At 38.0% G+C, this 19211-nt stretch overlaps 1 protein-coding gene across 4 annotated transcripts in view; it reads left to right on the top strand.

The window, feature by feature from the left end:
* The window catches only part of ENDO2 (endonuclease 2), a 36290-nt gene extending 23140 nt beyond the window's left edge, over nt 1-13150 (top strand). For 2 of the 4 annotated variants that reach the window (XR_016079531.1, XR_016079534.1), the window contains exons 5-6: nt 6052-6124; nt 9753-9890. Coding sequence is in view for 1 of the 4 variants with exons in the window: in XM_010270069.3 (XP_010268371.1) it covers nt 9753-9927; nt 10761-10865; nt 11350-11405; nt 11500-11583; nt 11789-11881; nt 11973-12040; nt 12616-12689; nt 12782-12936 (810 nt within the window). In the remaining 3 variants the exon portion in view is untranslated. Of the gene's footprint in view, nt 1-6051; nt 6125-9732; nt 9928-10760; nt 10866-11349; nt 11406-11499; nt 11584-11788; nt 11882-11972; nt 12041-12615; nt 12690-12781 lie in introns of those variants that run through there. The other 2 variants (XM_010270069.3, XR_016079532.1) reach the window with 2 other exon arrangements.
* Nucleotides 13151-19211: the final 6061 nt, after the last annotated feature.

The following is a 19211-nucleotide window of genomic DNA, read 5'->3' as shown; positions in this document are numbered from 1 at the left end:
TAGGAGTAAAATGAAAAAATTTACATGATTAACCAGGAATATGAATTTAAGGATACAATGGATTAGGAGATCAACAAATGGGATGGAAGACGCTTTGGCTAAGCAAGGGGTCAATAGATCTATTTTATTTTGGGCACAATTGTAATGTGTTTTCTTTTTTGTATGAGAGGTAACAGCTCGTGCCTCTCTAAGGGATGCTTGTAAAGATTATACAAAGTCTATTAATAAAACTCAAATTATTCATCAAAAATCATTATCCTGGCAACCAAAACCAAGAAATCTGCAAAAGTCTAAAAGCATAGTAAGAAAAAAAACCCTAAAGAGATAGTGGTGGGTGAGGTTGGTTGTACTTCAAGTGTATCTGTTGCCCTTCACCAATTAATGCCTTAAAACAAGAGAAAACACAAATGAATCAACCATGCATAAGTGAGAGAGAAAGAGAGAGGTACGGTGTAGAGAGAGATAGGGTTGAGGTTTGAGAGAGAGAAAGAGTTGAGGTTTAATGGAAAAATAGAATGGCAAGTGGGGCACAAATATTTTTCATGCTACAAAAGACATACATTTTTTGCCATGGACCCAACTTTCATTCTGAAAAGAATGAGGCCCATGGCAAGAAATTTTTATTCAAACACAATGATCAAATAAAAAAGGGAAATTTTTATCTAGGTTCTTTAATATAATGGTGTAAAATGGGTTGTGTCGGGCCACCCGCTTGCGGCCTGCCTGTTTGGGGGGTCGGCTTGACACAACCCATAGCCCAAGCCCATGCGGGCCCATGCCATGCCGCAGGCCTAGGCTGAGTGGGTTGTAGGCTTTGCCATGGGCCTGGGCCGTGTTGGGTTGGGCCATAGGCTGGGCCTTGTGCATGGGTCAAACCGGGCCAAACTGTTTTTTTTTGTTTTTTTGTTTTATTTGACATTTTTGATTTTTTTATTTCTTTTCTAAGGAAAACTAAAATATTTAACTTTCCTTTGGGAACTATTTGAAAAATAAAAAATTTAACAAAGAAATGAAAAAAATACTTAACCAAATAAGAAGTCAAAGAGACAAAGACTCAAAGTGAATAACAAATTGGAAGAAAAATATGAATTTTATTTCATTTAAATTTGAATGATACAGAGTATACAATGGTTGGTTGAATGGAATATGAAAATTAGAAAATGGAATAAATTAATAAAATATAAAAAATACAATATAGTTACAAATTGAAAAAAAATACATTATTAAAAAATATCAAATAAATTATATAAAATTGAAACAAATTTTACAATAATTTGAAAAAAATGCTATACAACTATTGAGTATACAAAAAATATTGATTTCATAATTTGAAAATAAAAATTACATTCTTTTTATGTTATTTTATATTTTTCTGAATTTTCTTTAAAAAATTACATAGATCTATTTAAAGCACAAAAAACATATAGGATTATCAACACAGAGAGTATATTAATCTATATACAAGCATTTCCAAGCATCAAAACAAAAAGCAAATACAAAACATTGCAATATATTATCAAATAAGTTGAAAAAAAAACTATTTTTGCAAATTATGAAAAAAGTTGAAAAAACTAAAAAAATCTTGAACAATGCCCATTATAGAACGAGTCCCATTGAACATGAGAAGTTACAAATGCAAGTAGATGAACTACTTGTTAAGGGGTTCATACGAGACAACATGAGCCCATGCATGGTTCCCACTTTGCTAGTGCCAAAGAAGGACGTCACTTAGTGGATGTGTGTTGCCATGTAATTAATAAAATAACTATCAAGTACTGGTTTCCAATTTCACACTTGGACGACATGTTGGATTACCTTTCTAGGGCCAAGGTATTCACTAAGTTGGACTTGAAATTAGGCTACCATTAAATTAGAATTCGTCCTGGTAATGAATGGAAGACTGTGTTCAAAACACGGGATGGTTTGTATGAATGGCTAGTGATGCCATTCGATTTGTCTAATGCACCAAGCACATTCATGAAGGTCATGAACAGGTTCTCAAGTCTTTTATTGGTCAATTTGTTGTGGTATACTTTGATAACATTCTCATATATAGTATTGATATGAACTCTCATTTGTTGCATCTTTGGGATATATTTATGACTGTGTAGAGAGCAACTTTATGCAACTATGAATAAGTGTATTATTGCCACAGATTGGGTCTTGTTCCCTTAGTATGCTATCTCAAGGGAAGGAGTTTCTATAGACCTAAAGAAGGTTCGTACAATTGTTAAGTAACCACTCCCTAAACACTTACTAAAGTAGATTGTATGAAAACCAATACCAATTTTGTGTTCACCACTGAAGCAGAAAAGACTTTCATTGAGATTAAGGCACGATTGACAATTGCACCTGTGCTAGCACTTTCCAACTTTGAGCAACCCTTTGAGGTTGATTATAATGCCTTTAAGGTTAGAATTGGTGTTGTTCTCAGTCAAGGTGATTGGCCCATAGCCTATTACAGTGAGAAATTAAATGGACCATACTTCAACTACTCAACTTATGATGTAGAATTCTATGCAGTGGTGTAAGCGCTTCGGTGATGATGACATTATCTCATCTATAAAGAGTTCACATTGTATTCAGATCATGAGGCACTAAAGCATATTGGGGGTTAACATAAACTGAATGCAAGGCATGCTAAATGGGTAGCATACCTCCAAGAATATTCATTTGTGTCGAAACATAAGTCAGATATGCACAATCAAATTGTAGATGCTCTCAGCTGAAGGAGAGCCATGTTATTCACATTCCAAGCATAGGTACTGGGTTTAATACTTTTCGTGAATTATTATTCATTGACCCTTATTTTGTTGGTATCATGGAAGATGTATAGGTATGTAGCATGACAGACTTTGTGGTATATGGTGGCTTCCAATTCAAGGGAACCCACTTATGTGCACTTGATTGCTCATAGTGATTAAAAATCGTCAAGGAGCTTTACAATGAAGGCCATTTTGGGCGAAACAAAGCAATTCATTTCGTTTCAACAAGTTACTTTTAGTTTAAGATGATGAGAGACATCATGAGGTTTGTAGAGTGTTGTCACATGTGTCAAGTTTCTAAGAGCTCCCCCCTTCGGTGATGATGACATTATCTCATCTATAAAGAGTTCATCTTGTATTCAGATCATGAGGCACTAAAGCATATTGGGGATTAACATAAACTGAATGCAAGGCATGCTAAATGGGTAGCATACCTCCAAGAATATTCATTTGTGTCGAAACATAAGTCAGATATGCACAATCAAATTCTAGATGCTCTCAGCTGAAGGAGAGCTATGTTATTCACATTCCAAGCATAGGTACCTAGGTTTAATACTTTTCATGAATTATTATTCATTGACCCTTATTTTGTTGGTATCATGGAAGATGTATAGGTATGTAGCATGACAGACTTTGTGGTATATGGTGGCTTCTAATTCAAGGGAACCCACTTATGTGCACTTGATTGCTCATAGTGATTAAAAATCGTCAAGGAGCTTTACAATGAAGGCCATTTTGGGCGTAACAAAGCAATTCATTTCGTTTCAACAAGTTACTTTTAGTTTAAGATGATGAGAGACATCATGAGGTTTGCAGAGCGTTGTCACATGTGTCAAGTTTCTAAGAGCCCCCCCCCTATATCTATGGATTTTGTTCTCGGGTTGTCATGTACCTAGTGACAAGTAGATTCTATGAAGTCATAGACCGTTTTTCAAAAATGACTCACTTCCTAATTTGCAGGAAGACAATGGATGTCTTATTTATTGTTGGTTTATTCCTTAATGAGATTATCAAACTCTATGGTTTATCATTTTCGATAACTTCAGACAAAGACTCCAAGTTCATATCACACTTTTGGAGAAGTCTTTGGAGGCTAATGGTTATTTCATTACAATTTAGTGATTCACATCATCTTCAAACGGATGGCCAAATATAAGTAGATAATAGGAGTTTAGAGAAATCTTTTGAGAACCCTTGTAGGTAGCCATGAACTGTTAGACAATGTATGCCCTTAATTCCAATCAATTTGGTGTATAAAACATTTATTGTAAATGAATAAAAGTATACTATTGTTTCATGTTGATATTTGTATTTATGAAATTACTCCTTAAACTAGACACTTATGAGACTTGTGTTAGTTTAGAATATTCTCAGTCGTTGAATAGACTTGGGGAGTTTATCTTGCCAAAGAAATTGGGGTAGCTTGTCTCAACTAGTAGGGTTAGACCCAAAGCACATGTAGTGTGTGTTTGGTTGAAACACTGAGCCCAAACCATTTTATAGTTATGCCTTATACCTTGGAAATTGATAGACAAAACTGGAAAGTTACACATAACCCCTAGACTTGATTATGGTATTGCACTAGGTGTTGGATTGGGATGTCTTTGATATGCCAATTAGTGGGATCAATTGATGGTCAAAACTTAAGTATTGTTGGGGTAGTATGAGATTTCACTTGAGTGGGTGATCATAGTGATAGGATTGGTTCCTTTGTCAGATAAAGTGAATGATAGGGCTTACACTCTCTCTGATGAAAACCCAAATTGCTGGCAATGGATTTCAACTGTGATTTAGATTTGGTTTTGCAATATATATATACATGTTTTATGATAAGTGTTTGCAAAATGTTTTAATTCTCGGGATCCATACGAGTAGAGAGTGTGACATTGCACCTTGTAGTCAGGGGAAAGGTCCTTCCCTGTTGGGCAATGTTTAATCATTATGGGCCGAGAGATTATGTGTAAGAGACCATTACATGGCTAATTACCTTATGAGTTTTATCTTACATAAGTCCATTATCCTTGGTTTTTCATAGGATGACTGAATTCAATGATCATTTAAGTGAATTCGGCTAGACCTTTTCATAGAGGTTGGGTCGGACCCATGTGGACTTATGTGAGGCCATTATGGGGTCTCATGACATACAAATCAGGCTTAAGTTGACCATGCATCACTCTTAGGTCGTGAGTTTTATAATTGATGGGCCTAAAGCCCATAATTAATATGATTAATTAAGTTGTCACATGACAGTTTAAGTTGTCATGTAACATGGGGTGAATCTGGTTTTGGAACACCCATCATCTTAAGTTGTCATGTGACATGGGGTGAATTTGGAACACCCATATCTAAATTAGATTTGGATAATCTTCTAATTTGATTAGGAGAAGTGTTCCATAAAGAGAAAAAAGAAGATGGTGAACTAAACTAAAACACCTCTCTATTATTCTCCCTTCTTCTTTTGTCTCACAAGAAACCCTAGTTCGACCACAACTATTTTGGGACTGATAGAGATTAGTTTTATTCTGATTTTTGCAAAAAAAAAAAAATCCAGAGGAATTTTGTGCTCACCCCCCCATTTCGATTCAAGCAGTTGGATTGTAGTTTTGCTGAAAATTGCATTGTTGAATTGGCTTCAAGAATACATTGCACCATCTTCAGTGGAGGCTGGTTTTAAGACTGATTTGGGCATGAACTTTCACATTGAGATGCGTTTGTGGCATTCATATTAGGTATATATCTCCCTCTTTGTTTGGTTTCAAATTTCGTCCGGTTTAGTACAAGACTGATTTTGAAAAATGTAGTTTTTTAAAGCATAGGGAATTCGATTCCCGGAAGGATTAGGCGTCCAACCATCTAGCATGGTTCGACCATCCATATGATGGATCCTAACCCTTCCTTCAGCGGAATCAGAGCATTAGGTTTAGCCCTTGGACTTAAGCAAATCAAATTTGAACCAAAACTCAAATCAGCAAGAACTAGTCTAGCTGATTTGAACAATTAACAGAAAATTCTGAGAAACCGGTTCTCAAAATGGGCAAATGATCTGAAATTTTGGTGAATATATTATGATATATTATAGAATTGTTCTATTATGGATTCTTAAAATCTTGGGTTGAAAGTGTGATGGAGATCGAAATCTTGTTGGTGGCAAGTTTTGTATACACCGAGATCATTATATTGATTATGTGGTCTGTAATTAATTATTTTCTTTTTTAAAAAGAATGTATTAGATTTTTTTTTTATGTAAGCAATAGAAGTTAGTGTTTTCTATTTTTTTACATCATAGAAATCGCTGGAGCGTGTGGAGAAGGCAGAGCTTGTAGATGGAGATCGATCTGTAGACTGCAATTTTTTGCAAGGTTGTAGTTTTGTCTGGATTGGATTTAGACTATCATACTATCAGCCATAGCTATTTATTTTTATTTATTTGTTGTTTTGATTATGAATCATAACTGAGAATTTTAGATCATTACCTATGTGAGATGTTTTGTACACCAACCCTAAGTCGATTTGACCTAGTTTTGATCTAATCTTGTTGGGCCAAACCTATGGTTACTTGGGGTTTGATCATAGCCCCTTGGATTGTGATTTAAATGACCCAAAATCGGTTTTAGGCTAGGGGTTTGATGGCCCATTGCATGGACCAATTTGGCCCATACTTGAAAATCCCTTTTTATATTAGATTGAAGCAAGACTATCCTATTTTAGCATGGATTGCTATATAGGCCGAACTACTTTTTGCAGCTTAGCATATATATGAAGATAAAATTATTAGATAATTTGGTCCATTGATGGGATGATCACGTGTTAATCTAAATGGATATAGGTTTTACAAGTTTTAAATTGATTTGGATCAATTGTGTGTGTATGTGATGTGATGAATGGATGTGATTCGTTCATGGGCCATAAGTGCTTGGCACATGTATTGATTTATATGGTTCTCTGCGAACATCATGGTTGAATGCACATCATTGCCATGATGCCCATGGATCATTGTATGATCTCCTTTTTTAATGACCCCCCTAAATAGATTCAGCTCCAAGAGGAAACTTGGACAAAGTAATTGCAAGGGCCTCCGATGCCCCAAGTATATAGTTCACTACGGAGCTTCTTCCCATGAATAAAATTCAAATTTGTCCAATTCTTTGTTTCATCTTCTCTCCTCTCGCTAATGCAATTGGAAGCGGTTCTTGTAGGTATTCTTGTGGGTGCATTTTGTAGGGGATAGAAGTGGTTGAAGAGAGAGGAGAGAGAGGGTTTTCGGTTAACCTGAAACGGAAGGTTTTCTGGTTAAGCTTGAAGGACATAATCCGGAAGCTAAACAAGGTTGGTGTGGCTATGGAGTAGTTCATTGTCTATGTCTGTGGTCTAACATTCATTCTCTCTCTCTTTCTCTCTCTCTAATGACGTTCTACGAGGAGGTGGAACTAGGGAGGAAACTCACAAGTCACAACCAGGAGAAAGCCCAATGTTCCGGCCATGAAAATCTACTCCTTTCTACTTTCTGTCTTAAAACCAAAAGATCAAATGACCAAAACCATCCCATAATATTTTGTTTGGTCACTTCAACCCTAATGGCAAGTCTTCTTAGAAGAGTTCACATCTCCGTCCCATCGTCTGTCGCCCCACAAACAGCCCATACAACGTGCGACTGCCACATGTCTAGTCGCATGGGGTGGGGTGTTCCCGTGTGTGGGGCTAATGGGATGGCCGTTAGCTTGTCCCGTTAACCCCAAAATAAACTTTGTGAAGTTTTGTCCATCGGTTAAGGCTGGAACTGTTTTGGCCACTGGTTTCCGGGTTGACGGTTCAACCATCCGGTTCGAACGAATGGCCCGTTGTGACAAATAAATGAAAAAATAATTAAAAATAAAAAATGATAAAAAATCGTTGAATGGGTAGACGGTTCGACCGCCTTGGTCAATGGATTGTTGACGATTTTTAGCCAAATACAAGGTTTGAGGTAAAACGAAACCCGTTGCTTGGATGGTTCCTAGGTCGAATGGTTCGACCATTCGGGTCAACAATGGTTTGAAAACCTTGCTCCCATATTCCTGCCCCTTCAACCTCAAATTGTGTCTGACCCGCTCTACTCTCCTCTGTTTGATCTCGGATCCAACTTCATCTCCAGCACCGATGATAGCTCCGGCTAGTTCCCTATCACCAGGCGGCCACCACCACTTGTTGTGCCACACAACGTGCAACTGCCACATGTCTAGTTGCACGCGATGGGGCGTTCCCACGTGCGGGGCTAACGAGACGATTGTTAGCTCGTCCCATTAGCCCCAAAATGAGCTCAAACCTCCTTTGTCCCATATTCTTGCCCCTCAACCTCAAATCAACGTTTTAAAAAATGACCCAGAAACGGAACCGTTTTGGCCACCGTTTTCTAGGTTGACGGTCCAATTGTACAGTTCGAAAGGATGGGACGTTTTGACAAATAAATTAAAAAAATAAAACTAGTGAAAAATAAAAAAATGGTTAAAAACTGTTTAACGGGTCAGCGGTTTGATCACCTGGGTCAACAGAACCGGTTGATCGCTTGGCCTGGAGGTCGGACCGTTCGGCCTAGGAACCGTCCAGGCAATAGGTTCCATTTTACTCCAAGCCCAATATTTTTCCAAAAACCACGAAACCGGTTGACCGTTCGACCTGGATGGTCAGACTGTTGAGGTTGAGGGGGCGGGAATATGGGAGCAAAGTTTCGAACTGCCGTTGACCCGGACAGTCAGACTGTTCGGCCCAGGAACTGTCTAGTCAACGGGTTTCGTTTTACTTCAAATCCAGTATTTGGCCAAAAACCATTGAAAAAATCAACAACCCGTTGATCCGGTGGTCGAACCATGATAAGGAAGTTTGGGCTCGTTTTTGGGCTAATAGGACGAGAGCCCTGCACGTGGGAATGCCCCACCGTGTGCACGTTGTGTGGAGCGTTTGTGGGGCAACACGTGGTGGAGCGGAGATGCGAACTCTTTTTAGAAGATCTTTTGGGTTTTCGTTAGATAAAAAAATGGTCTTTTTTTTTTCTGTTTCGTAACAAAAAATGAAAAACCAAAAAGACCCACATCCCAAAAAACTTGCCAAACGGCAGATAGGTATTTCATGGCTTTGAAAAGGATATTTAAGTCATTTTATTTGGTAGAGGATAGGCCATAGCTTGCTTTGAGGAAGGGAAAACGAAAATGTTCCATTTTTTGGTAAGAAAGGAAGGGAAAATCTATGATACCAGAAAGAAGATACACACGGCTTTGGGGGTAATGGTATATTAAAGTGTCAACGGAAGTCTTTACATTACAAATGATTAATGCAGTGCTGGCTTGTCGTAAGTCGTAACCAATAGCAATAGTCGTAGCTTTTGCAGCTTCCTTGTATTTTGGTTGCTTCCGAATTTAGGCAAAAGGATTCCAAATTCCGTTGCACGCTCCGACAATCAAATATTTAATCATTTAATGCTATTAAATAAGATGGGTTTCTGTTATTAGTGTCTGGACTCTGGAGAATATCTTTCTCTCTTTCTCTTTGGTATATACCTTATACCTACCATTCAGACACAACATCATGCCAATCTAGTTTTCTTTTGCATAATTCTTGGTCTATGAGCTGAGACCAGAAGGAAACGGTGAACTTCAACAGGTTCCACATATTTGTTCTTCTCTCTTTGCTACTCTTCTCTCTCTCTCTGCCAACAATCCACGGTTGGGGAGTAGATGGGCATCTCACGGTTTGCAGGATTGCTCAGGTTCTTTATTCAATCTTTCTCATCACTTTTTGAACAATGCTAGATATCTTTAGTTTTAAACCTCTAAACAATGCTAAATATCTCAGGTTAGTTCTGTGACTTCTGTCCATGACTTCTGTTGGTGTCTAGAGCCTCAAACTATCCATAAGTTTGTTGGTTTTAAAAATGATTACTTTGTGATTTCTACATGGTCTCTGTTCTTTTCTCTGTAACTAATACAACACGTAGTGTTTCTGTTGGCGTTGCAGGCTCGTTTAAACAAAGCTGCGGCAGATGCCGTGAAGCAACTTCTTCCAGACTACGCAGAGAATGATCTAGGAAGTCTTTGCTCATGGGCAGACCATGTCAAATTTAGGTATCACTGGTCATCTGCCCTTCACTACATCGATACTCCTGATGACCTTTGCAGCTACCAGTATAACAGTAAGTTTCCTATTCCCAGACTTTTTGGCTTTGCGTTTGTAGTCATAAAATGGAGCATGTTTACACATTTATTCTATGCATATGTTCAGATGAAATAGATATGTTATGATTGCCATGACCACAGATTCTACAGGATATATAGATTTATCTTTGTTAAAATGAATACTTGTAGCAACCTTGGTTTATTTCATCTCTGATTTGTTTCTTTATTTTTTCTATTACTATTGGACTATTTTGTTATGGACTCTGTTATATACCTGGGAACTGGGATCTTGCAGGCAACATGGGTAAATGTTATTTATTTATATTTTCTTGGGATTAATTATTGAAGAATATTTACATACCAGACAATGTTGAATACTGTAATGGCCATGGCTTGTCAGTTTTGATGCTGAATGACCATCTCAATTTGACAATGTTTATTGAGGAGTTGACCAACCCTAGGTCTACCAACCCTAGCTCTTCCCCTCTTACCAAAGAGAGCTCTAGCCTTCCTGCTAAAGAGAGCTCTAGAACTCTTACCAAAGAGAGCTCTAGATCTCCTACCAAAGAAGGCTCTAATCTTCCTGCTAAAGAAGGACCGGCTACCATACAAAGGATTCCTATTATAGAGATCAATCAAAGCAAAAAGGAAACTCTCATCTTAGGAAGTTTCCTACTGAAGCTCCTTTCCTTATTTCTCTGTTTCTATTCTTGTAATTGTTTCCAATTTATTCTTTATAATTTTTGTATATATATTCAGTCTTGTACAGTCATTCAATTAAGTGAAATTCGACCCATTCTTTGAAGACTACTCTTCTCTTTACTTTAACTATGTTGATGATGATGTTCAGGAGACTGCAAGGATGAAAATGGAGAGAAGGGAAGGTGTGTAAGTGGGGCCATTAAAAATTACACCAGTCAGCTTCTCAGCTATGCCATTGCATCTCAATCTGAATGTAAGGCCATTTACTTAACTATTTAGGCTCAGTTTGGAAGGAGTACAAATACAAATATGTAGAGTGCAAAACCTTGCATTTTGTATGTATTTGTACTCTCTCCAAACTGAGCCAAGCCTTGAGTTTTCTTTTCCCAACATTGTACATAATCTTTAAAACTTTTTCAATCGAATTCTCAACAAATAAATCCTTTAAAGTTCTGGACTTTCGGTAACTATAATTTACACTTAGCATCTAAAAACACAACTCAGAGCATTCCTTCTGCATGTACAAGGTTTCCTTACAGGAGACATTCCTCTCAATAAATCTGGGTATTGCCACACTTTGGTTGTGTTGTTTTTATATTTTCCAAATAAACAAATCCTGTATCTGGTGTCATGAGTTGGATCATAAGCACCTAGTAACAGAAATTATAGTTTGCAAAACTCTCCTTTTATGCTTACTGAGTGTACATTTCTTTTCATGTAATGAACGAGGGGATCAGATAACCTCACGGAAGCACTTCTCTTCCTCTCCCATTTTATGGGGGACATTCATCAGGTAACATGAAGATTAAATATATTGTATACTGCATTGGGGAGGACTTTTTGAGTTTCCATTCACAAAGCTAATTAATGGTTTCTATGCATCACAGCCTCTGCATGTAGGTTTTGCATCAGATCAGGGAGGCAATACTATTGACGTCCATTGGTACAGGAGAAAAACAGTCCTCCATCATGTTAGATTCTTTCTTTCCTGTTTTCCTTTTTACCATTTACCAGTTGTGCAAATAAGTATCAGATAATGACTTGATCATAACTGTTTGGTCATCCCAGCAAAAAATCTTTCATCTAAAGGATTAATCTACTGAGCTCCATGATGGATATGATGACTTTTGCCATTCTGTTGATTATGAGTACTGTTATTAATTGGAAAATATTCAGGTATGGGATGATAACATAATTCAGTCATCAGAAGAAAGGTCTTACAACTCAAATGTAGAAGATATGATTGATGCAATCCAACAAAATATCACGGTATGATGTGTTATTGCTAACTAATACAATCTAAAAAGAAAGAAGAGCGCCTTCTGTGAATTACTATAAACCATCTTATTCTTTATTACAGGGTGACTGGCAAGACGAAGTACAGGAATGGGAGAAATGCAGCTTCAATAATGTGACTTGTCCAGATGTGTATATTTCTCTACTTCATTTTTTAAGATCTACAGACATTTATTTTCAGTATTTCTGCTTTGGATGGGGGACAACAATTTCATTTTTTATTTATTTATTTTTTTCAGATGACCTTATTTTAAACTTGGGGTGACTTGGCATTTCCTTCAGTCATGTTAAGAAGAATCTAAAACATCAAACAATGAACAAATATTTTATCAGAACTTTGTGCTTCAGTAGATATCTGGAGCATTCATTCCCATGATAGAGTTGGATGTTTCACTTGATCACTTATTATTCTTCTATGCTTCAATCCTGTTTTACCAGTTACGCAACTTGCGCTTTCACATGTAAGTGAAGTAAAAACTAGCAACCAATTAGATATCAAAGAGATTCAATAAGAACCAAATTCTTGCCTCCAGTGGGTCTGTAGAGATAGCCATGTTCAGCTAATCCTCCATTGAGTTTTTATTTTCTTTTGTTTTTCATGGCATGCACTCACATGAGTAATCAAAAAGTGAATCCTAGATTCCCCAAAAAAAACATGTTAACCAATGAACATAAAAGAATAAACCAGAATTTTGCCTTGTCTGCAGTTATGCTTCTGAAAGTATTAAAGCAGCTTGTGATTGGGCATATAAAGGAGTTACTGAAGGTTCAGTGTTACAAGGTAAGCTACCTTCGTTTTGACAATTATACAATATTTTTTCTTTAGTTTTTTATCTGAGAGAAGATAAATATATAATTGACAATCACTTGCAGATGACTATTTCCTATCCCGTCTGCCGGTAGTTAATTTACGGTTGGCACAAGGTGGGGTTCGATTGGCAGCCACGCTCAATAGTATTTTTGGGTCGGATGACTCAATACCTGGTTTTGCTAAAGACGTTCATAAAATTTATCAACAATATAATTGAGGATATTGACCAGATCGAACCTTGTTATCTTAAATAAATGTTTAATATGTTTGAGTGATTATTTAATTCAAAACTATTATTCAAATGCAGAACATATATTTCAAAAAAGCTCTCTAGCTAGTCTTGTTTACTGAAGCATATTCTTCTATCTCTACAAGAATCTCTTAGCCTCTCACAAAGAAAGAAAAGTACAAGAAGCTCCATCTGTATGGTATACGCAGAAGCTTAATTCGTTCATTGAAGAATGGTTTCCAAAAGAAATTTCATTTTTCTTAGTTCTAAGAAACAGGTACATTTCTGAGAATCTGTGGCAAAGGGCACAACTGCCTTGTCTCAAGTCACTGCAATAGACTATAGAGGCAAAGGAATCTTATAGGCACTGAGGTTTTTTTGTTTGGGTATTCTATAAGCAGCCAGTTTAAACCGGAATATTATTGGGGAATGCCGGAATGTTATTCAATATCCAATGGTGATCGACTGATCAGCATGGTTTAAAGTATCGATACACCGGATTGTATCGGCAGGGTTGTATCTATACTTTTTATATGACTAGGAAAAGTCACGTCTTGTTGTAAAAAATAATAAATGGAAGGCAGAATGAAACTTATTTCTTTTGCTTTCTAAAACTGAGTCGTGCTACTTGATCACTCTGTAAAGCAAGCACAAATTTGAAGAAACACAAACATAAGAAGAAGAAAACATTTAAAAATAAAATTAAATTCAAATATTCAAACCAAACGACGGTTAAAAAAAGAACGATCAAAAAGGAAAAACGATAGAGGGCGTGCACATACGCCTGTATCCCACCCCATTCACAAACATTTCAGAAGTTGCCAATCACATCAATCAGGTTTTTGTGTTTGTGTGGGTCTTTAGGTCCAGATGTCAAATAGGACTCTGTGTTTGTATTGCACAACCCCCATAATATGGATTCAAGTATATCCAGAGCATATCATATTATCACAATACTGAGGTCTGTACTATTCATGTTCATCTTTAATTACTTACTACTAGCGGGCGGGCCACTGCGTTGCAGGGGATAGTGATAAAATAAAAGAAGTGATAATGTAAATTAGTTGTGTTGGATGTAGATGTTAAAAGAGTTCAATAACATAAATAGTCCAACAAGTAAAAAAATGATTCAAAAACATAAATAGTCCAAGAAGTGAAGAAACGATTCAAAAATACAAATAGTTCAACCACTGAAGATTCGGGTTCCCATGGGAATTCATCCCTGTCAGGAATTGGGAATGGAAAACAAATTTTGTTCCCAGTGGAAATCGGGGATGGGGATGGAAATTATTTTCAGAATCGAAAGTAATAACGAAAAATATGATCTCTGCCCCATTGCCATTCCTAATTATCTCTCCCACAATTTAAAGATAATTACTCAAAAAATTTAGAAAATATTCACCATGGGTTAATCATGTCAATTGTCGTTGGAGTATATGTGGCATTAATAGGTTTAATGCATTTATTACAAAATAATGTGCAAGAAATTAAACTAAAAAATATGAACGAAATTAACACAAAAATATTAAAAAGAAAACAATAATTCTACAAAATATGAGTAATAAGTATGAGCGAAATTAATAAGCTTAATGCATAACTACAATACTTATTCCATCATGCAATTGGATACAAACATTGTGGAAGAGAAAATGTAAATTAAATTAAATTAGGAAAAAAAACAATAGCCACCTAAAAATAAAGGTGCCCTAAACTGACCATCATTAATTGTCATTTCAAATTTGTACAGTTTAGGTGACATGTGTATGTTCCGGTGAGCGCCACCACCCTCTACCCTAGACAGCCGACTGCTGACCTGTTCAAATCGCTAGCAATCTCCTCAGATCGTCAGACTCTCTCTCCTCTTCTTCTTTTTCTTCTTCTTCCCTTCCCCTATTTTGTTACAGTGATAGTTCCTCTCTCTCTCTTTCTTCTCTTCTTCTTCTTCTTAGATCGATTAGTCACGGTACCACTGCCACTGCAACCATTCCTCTCCTTCACTCTCCCTCCCTCTCTCCCATTCTCTCTCACTCTTCTTCTTATTCTACTTGATCTTAGTAAGGGTACCACCGCCAAGAACCGCTCCTCTCTCCCACTCTCCCTCTCTCTCGCTCACACACTCTCTCTTCTTCTTATTCTGCTCGATCTGCTCTATCTCAATCAATCTCTCTCCCATCTTAGTCAGTGTTAGACCCTCAGTTCGAGACACTTGCGGAGGTTGTAGGGTGATGGTGCGTGATTTGGAAGTTCCTAGCTAGAAGATTATTTGGACACTAGTCGCGTAGCGAGCTGAACAAGCTGCAAGACAAAGGATTAGAGAACTCAGGGTGGCTAACTTGGCGAGGTCGCTCCGATGCTTAAGTTAGTATTGTACTCTGGTTGCGAGCTGAAAGGTTGAATGCAAGTAAACTAGTGAGCAAGTAATCGCACGCACTTGAGTCTTGGGGGTTGATACCCTTATATATAGGCTTCCGCGGGTCTCGCAAAACGCTCATGGAATCCCTAGTCCGTGATGTAGGGATCTGTTCCGAATTGGAAGGAGGGTAACGTACTAATTAATGAGGCTTACCGTTTCCCTCCGATTCGGGCAAGGATAAGGCTTATAGTTACGTGGCGTGATCTTGAGAAGTTTAGAGACAACTAGTGAGTTTCTAGGTTCGGCTATGTGGCACCTTGACGTACGTGGGGATCGAAGTGCTTTGGCTCCGAAGTGACCAAGCACCCGAGGTCCTGCGATTTGCTGATGTGGCACCACATGCTGATTTGTTGTCTGGCTAGCAGGCCACATACACGTGTCATTTACATATTAGGTCGGGCCAAATCACCCCTTATCAATTTCCCCCACTCCCTGTGCTAGGGGTCCTGACCCGTCGCGGGGAGTTCATGGCGAGCCCAAGTGGATTTGGCACGACTTCCAGGTGGTTCGGAGGTTGGCTCTTCGATCGAACCTTCATGACCAATTTGGCTCGACCAGGGAATACCTCAAATCGTGTATTGGGTACATGTGAACGCCATGCCATTTATAAACTCAACGGACGTCAAATCGTGTGCTCAACCGATTTCGATGGCATATAGTTGGTTTTGATGGGAGTCGTCAGATTGTGTAGATCTCGACTGTTGAGTCTCGGTCGCGTTGGCTATAAATAAGGGCTAGAGGGGCCCATTTTTCTAGCCACATATTGCGTGCTCGAGTTTGTTGAGGTCGCGCTTCAGTCTCCCAGGTCAGTGTTAGTCGCCATTGCATCCAGAGTCTTTTCTTTTCCTTTGGTCTTCTTGGTGAGTTCGTCTCCCTTTGTTTCCGTTTCCTGCTATCTTTTTCCTCTAGTTTGATATATCTAGCATTAGCTAAGGTAATCTTTTTGACGAGGGTGGACCTTTTGATTGATTCCTACAGACAGATGAGGTGTAAGGTTGACCTTTTGATTGGTTCCCATAGACGGCGCTAATTGATGGTGCATGTGATCTAGAAGCTCCTAGTTGGAAGATTACCTGGACACTAGTCACGTAGCGAGTTGGACCAAGCTGCAAGATAAAGGACCAGAGAACCTAGGGTGGCTAACCCGGCGAGGTCGCTCCGATGCTTAAGTTATTATTGTACTCTGGTTGCAAGATGAAAGCTTGAATGCAAGTAAACTAGTGAGCAAGTAATCACACGTACCTGAGTCTTGGGGGTTGATGCCCTTATATAGCTAGGATGCCATGGGTCTCACAAAATTCTCCCAAAATCCCTGACCCGTGACGTAGGGATCCATTCCACTTTGGAAGGCGGGTAACGTACCAATTAATGAGGCTTATCGTTTCCCTCTGTTTCGGGCGAGGATAAGGCTTATAGTTATGTAGTGTGATCCCAAGAAGTTTAGAGACAACTGGCTAACTTCTAGGTTCGGTTATGTGGCACCTCGGCATACGTGGGGACCGAAGTGCTCAAGCTCTGAAGTGACCGAGGACCCGAGGTCCCATGATCTATTGACGTGACACCACATGTTGATTTGTTGTCTGACTAGCAGGTCGCATCCACGTGTTCTTTACTTATTAGGTCAGGCCAAATCACCCCTCATTACAGGGGATTATAAAAGGTAAATTTTTTAATTAAAAGTTTTTAAGAAAAAAGATTATTTAAAATAAGTAGAAATTTGTGGATAATAATATGTTTAATTTAATAAAATAAAACAATAAATAAATAAATAGAATTTTCAGTTTTGAAGTCAATTCTATATAAATAAATCAATTATGTTGTTAAACAAAAAATATAATTTTTTTTTCTCAATTTCCTAGCCCGATGGTAAGAAGAGGCCTAAAAAAAAGGGAGGCAAACTGAAGAAGTAGAAGAGAGACAAGTCATCAGATGAATGTCACTTCTACAAGCAGACTAGGCATTAGAAGAGGAATTGTCCTTAATATCTAGAATCTCAGAAGAACAAAGAAGGTAATTTCGAATCTGTTGTCATAGATACCAATATGTTGGTCACTTATGCATCTTGCTATATTAACTCTGGGGATTCCACTCATGCATGTAACACATTGTAGGGGTTCAAGAAAAGCAGAAGGCTGAATGATGACGAGGTTGTGCTTTACTTGGGGACAAATACAATTGTTGCTGCTACTGTTATAGGAACAGTAGATTTGATTTTTAGAGAATGAGTTGTTACATTGAAAGATTGTCTTTATGTACCATTACTTAGAAGAAATTTGATTTCAGTTTCTAAGTTGTGTAAAGATGGTTATTCTATTTTATTTAGTACTAAGATTATGATTAAATTGAATAACAATTTCCTTACTCATGGAAAAATAAATATAGTCGAAACTGTGTCGGAGCACATCCCCAAGAAAAGAACATGTGATATAGTTAATCCCACGTGCTTGTGGCATTACCAACTTGACCATATTAATATAGAACGTATCACAAGATTGGTGAAGGATGGTCCTTTAGATTTTCTCAATGTGGAAGATCTACCAACTTGTGGACCTTACCTCCAAGGCAATATGGCAAAAATGTCATTTATAGGTAAGCTTGAAAGATCTATAGATACACTTGACCTTATACATACAAATGTATGCGGTCCCATGAATGTTAGGACATGAAACCAACATTGTTATTTCATAACTTTCACCAATGATTATTCTAGGTATAGTTGCATGTACCTAACGAGACATAAGTTTGAATCATTTGAAAAGTTCAAGGATTTTGGACAAGAAGTCGAGAAACAATTGGGGAGACAGATCAAAACCCTTCGATTAGATCGAGGAGGTGAATATCTCTTTGACAAATGTAGGGACTACTTAAAGGATAATGGGATTATATCACAGTTGTTTTCTCGTGCTACACCTCAATTAAATGGTGTGTCAGAGAGAAGAAATCTGACTCTATTAGATATGGTCCGATTACTCATCGTTCATTCAAAGCTGTTAGCACCAGACTTTTGCTCGGTCCATCGCCTAAACCTCTAATTTCCCCCAAACACCCAATCAGACCCTTCCAATCTCCCTAGAACACCCAAAATCCCAGAAAGCCCAGCTTTCAGCCCCAAAGCCCTCAAATCCACTGGTAAACCTGCCCAATACCTATCCGATAACCTCGATCAACCCCATTTTCACCTTAACCATTAGATCAGACACAACCATCAGACCCAAGACCTCCTAAAACACCTAGCCATGAAATTTGAACCCAAGATTCTCATGTTTACCCCCTTATCAAACAAATATTCCATTTCGACCTCGCTCGTTAGCCTAAACACTCAGAACCTTGATTACCTTGATCTTGACACATCCAAACCGACCAGACCACACATTTAGACTCTGGACATAACATAATACCTACTCATAAAATTTTATCCCCAGATTCTCCTATTTTCCCCTCTATCAAACCAATATTCCATTCTAAAACATCCCATTGACCTAAATTCCTACAATCTTGACCCTTAAAGACTGATCGAACCTCATCATCAGATCCCAGACACCCCCAAACACCCACCTATGAAGTTTTAGCTCAAAACACCTTCGTCTACCCATCCATCAAACCTAGATTCCGTTTTGAGGTCCAAGATTGACCAGATTCCGAGTCTGCCCAATCTAGGCCCATTTGGCTCAATCTAACCTCACCAATCACCTCAGACTACCCAAAAACCCTACATTGTGAATTTTCATCCAAAACAGACCTTGTTTGCCCCTCGATCATACAAAGATTTCGTTTCGAGATTCCAGATTAACTGAATCCAGTCCTTGCCATATCTGCCTAATCCAGGCCTAGTTAGGGCAATCCAACCTTA

This window comes from Nelumbo nucifera, chromosome 8 (genome assembly GCF_055504915.1).
Source record: "Nelumbo nucifera cultivar China Antique chromosome 8, China Antique-T2T, whole genome shotgun sequence".
Lineage (NCBI taxonomy): Eukaryota > Viridiplantae > Streptophyta > Magnoliopsida > Proteales > Nelumbonaceae > Nelumbo > Nelumbo nucifera.
This window is presented reverse-complemented; position numbering and strand designations above follow the sequence as displayed.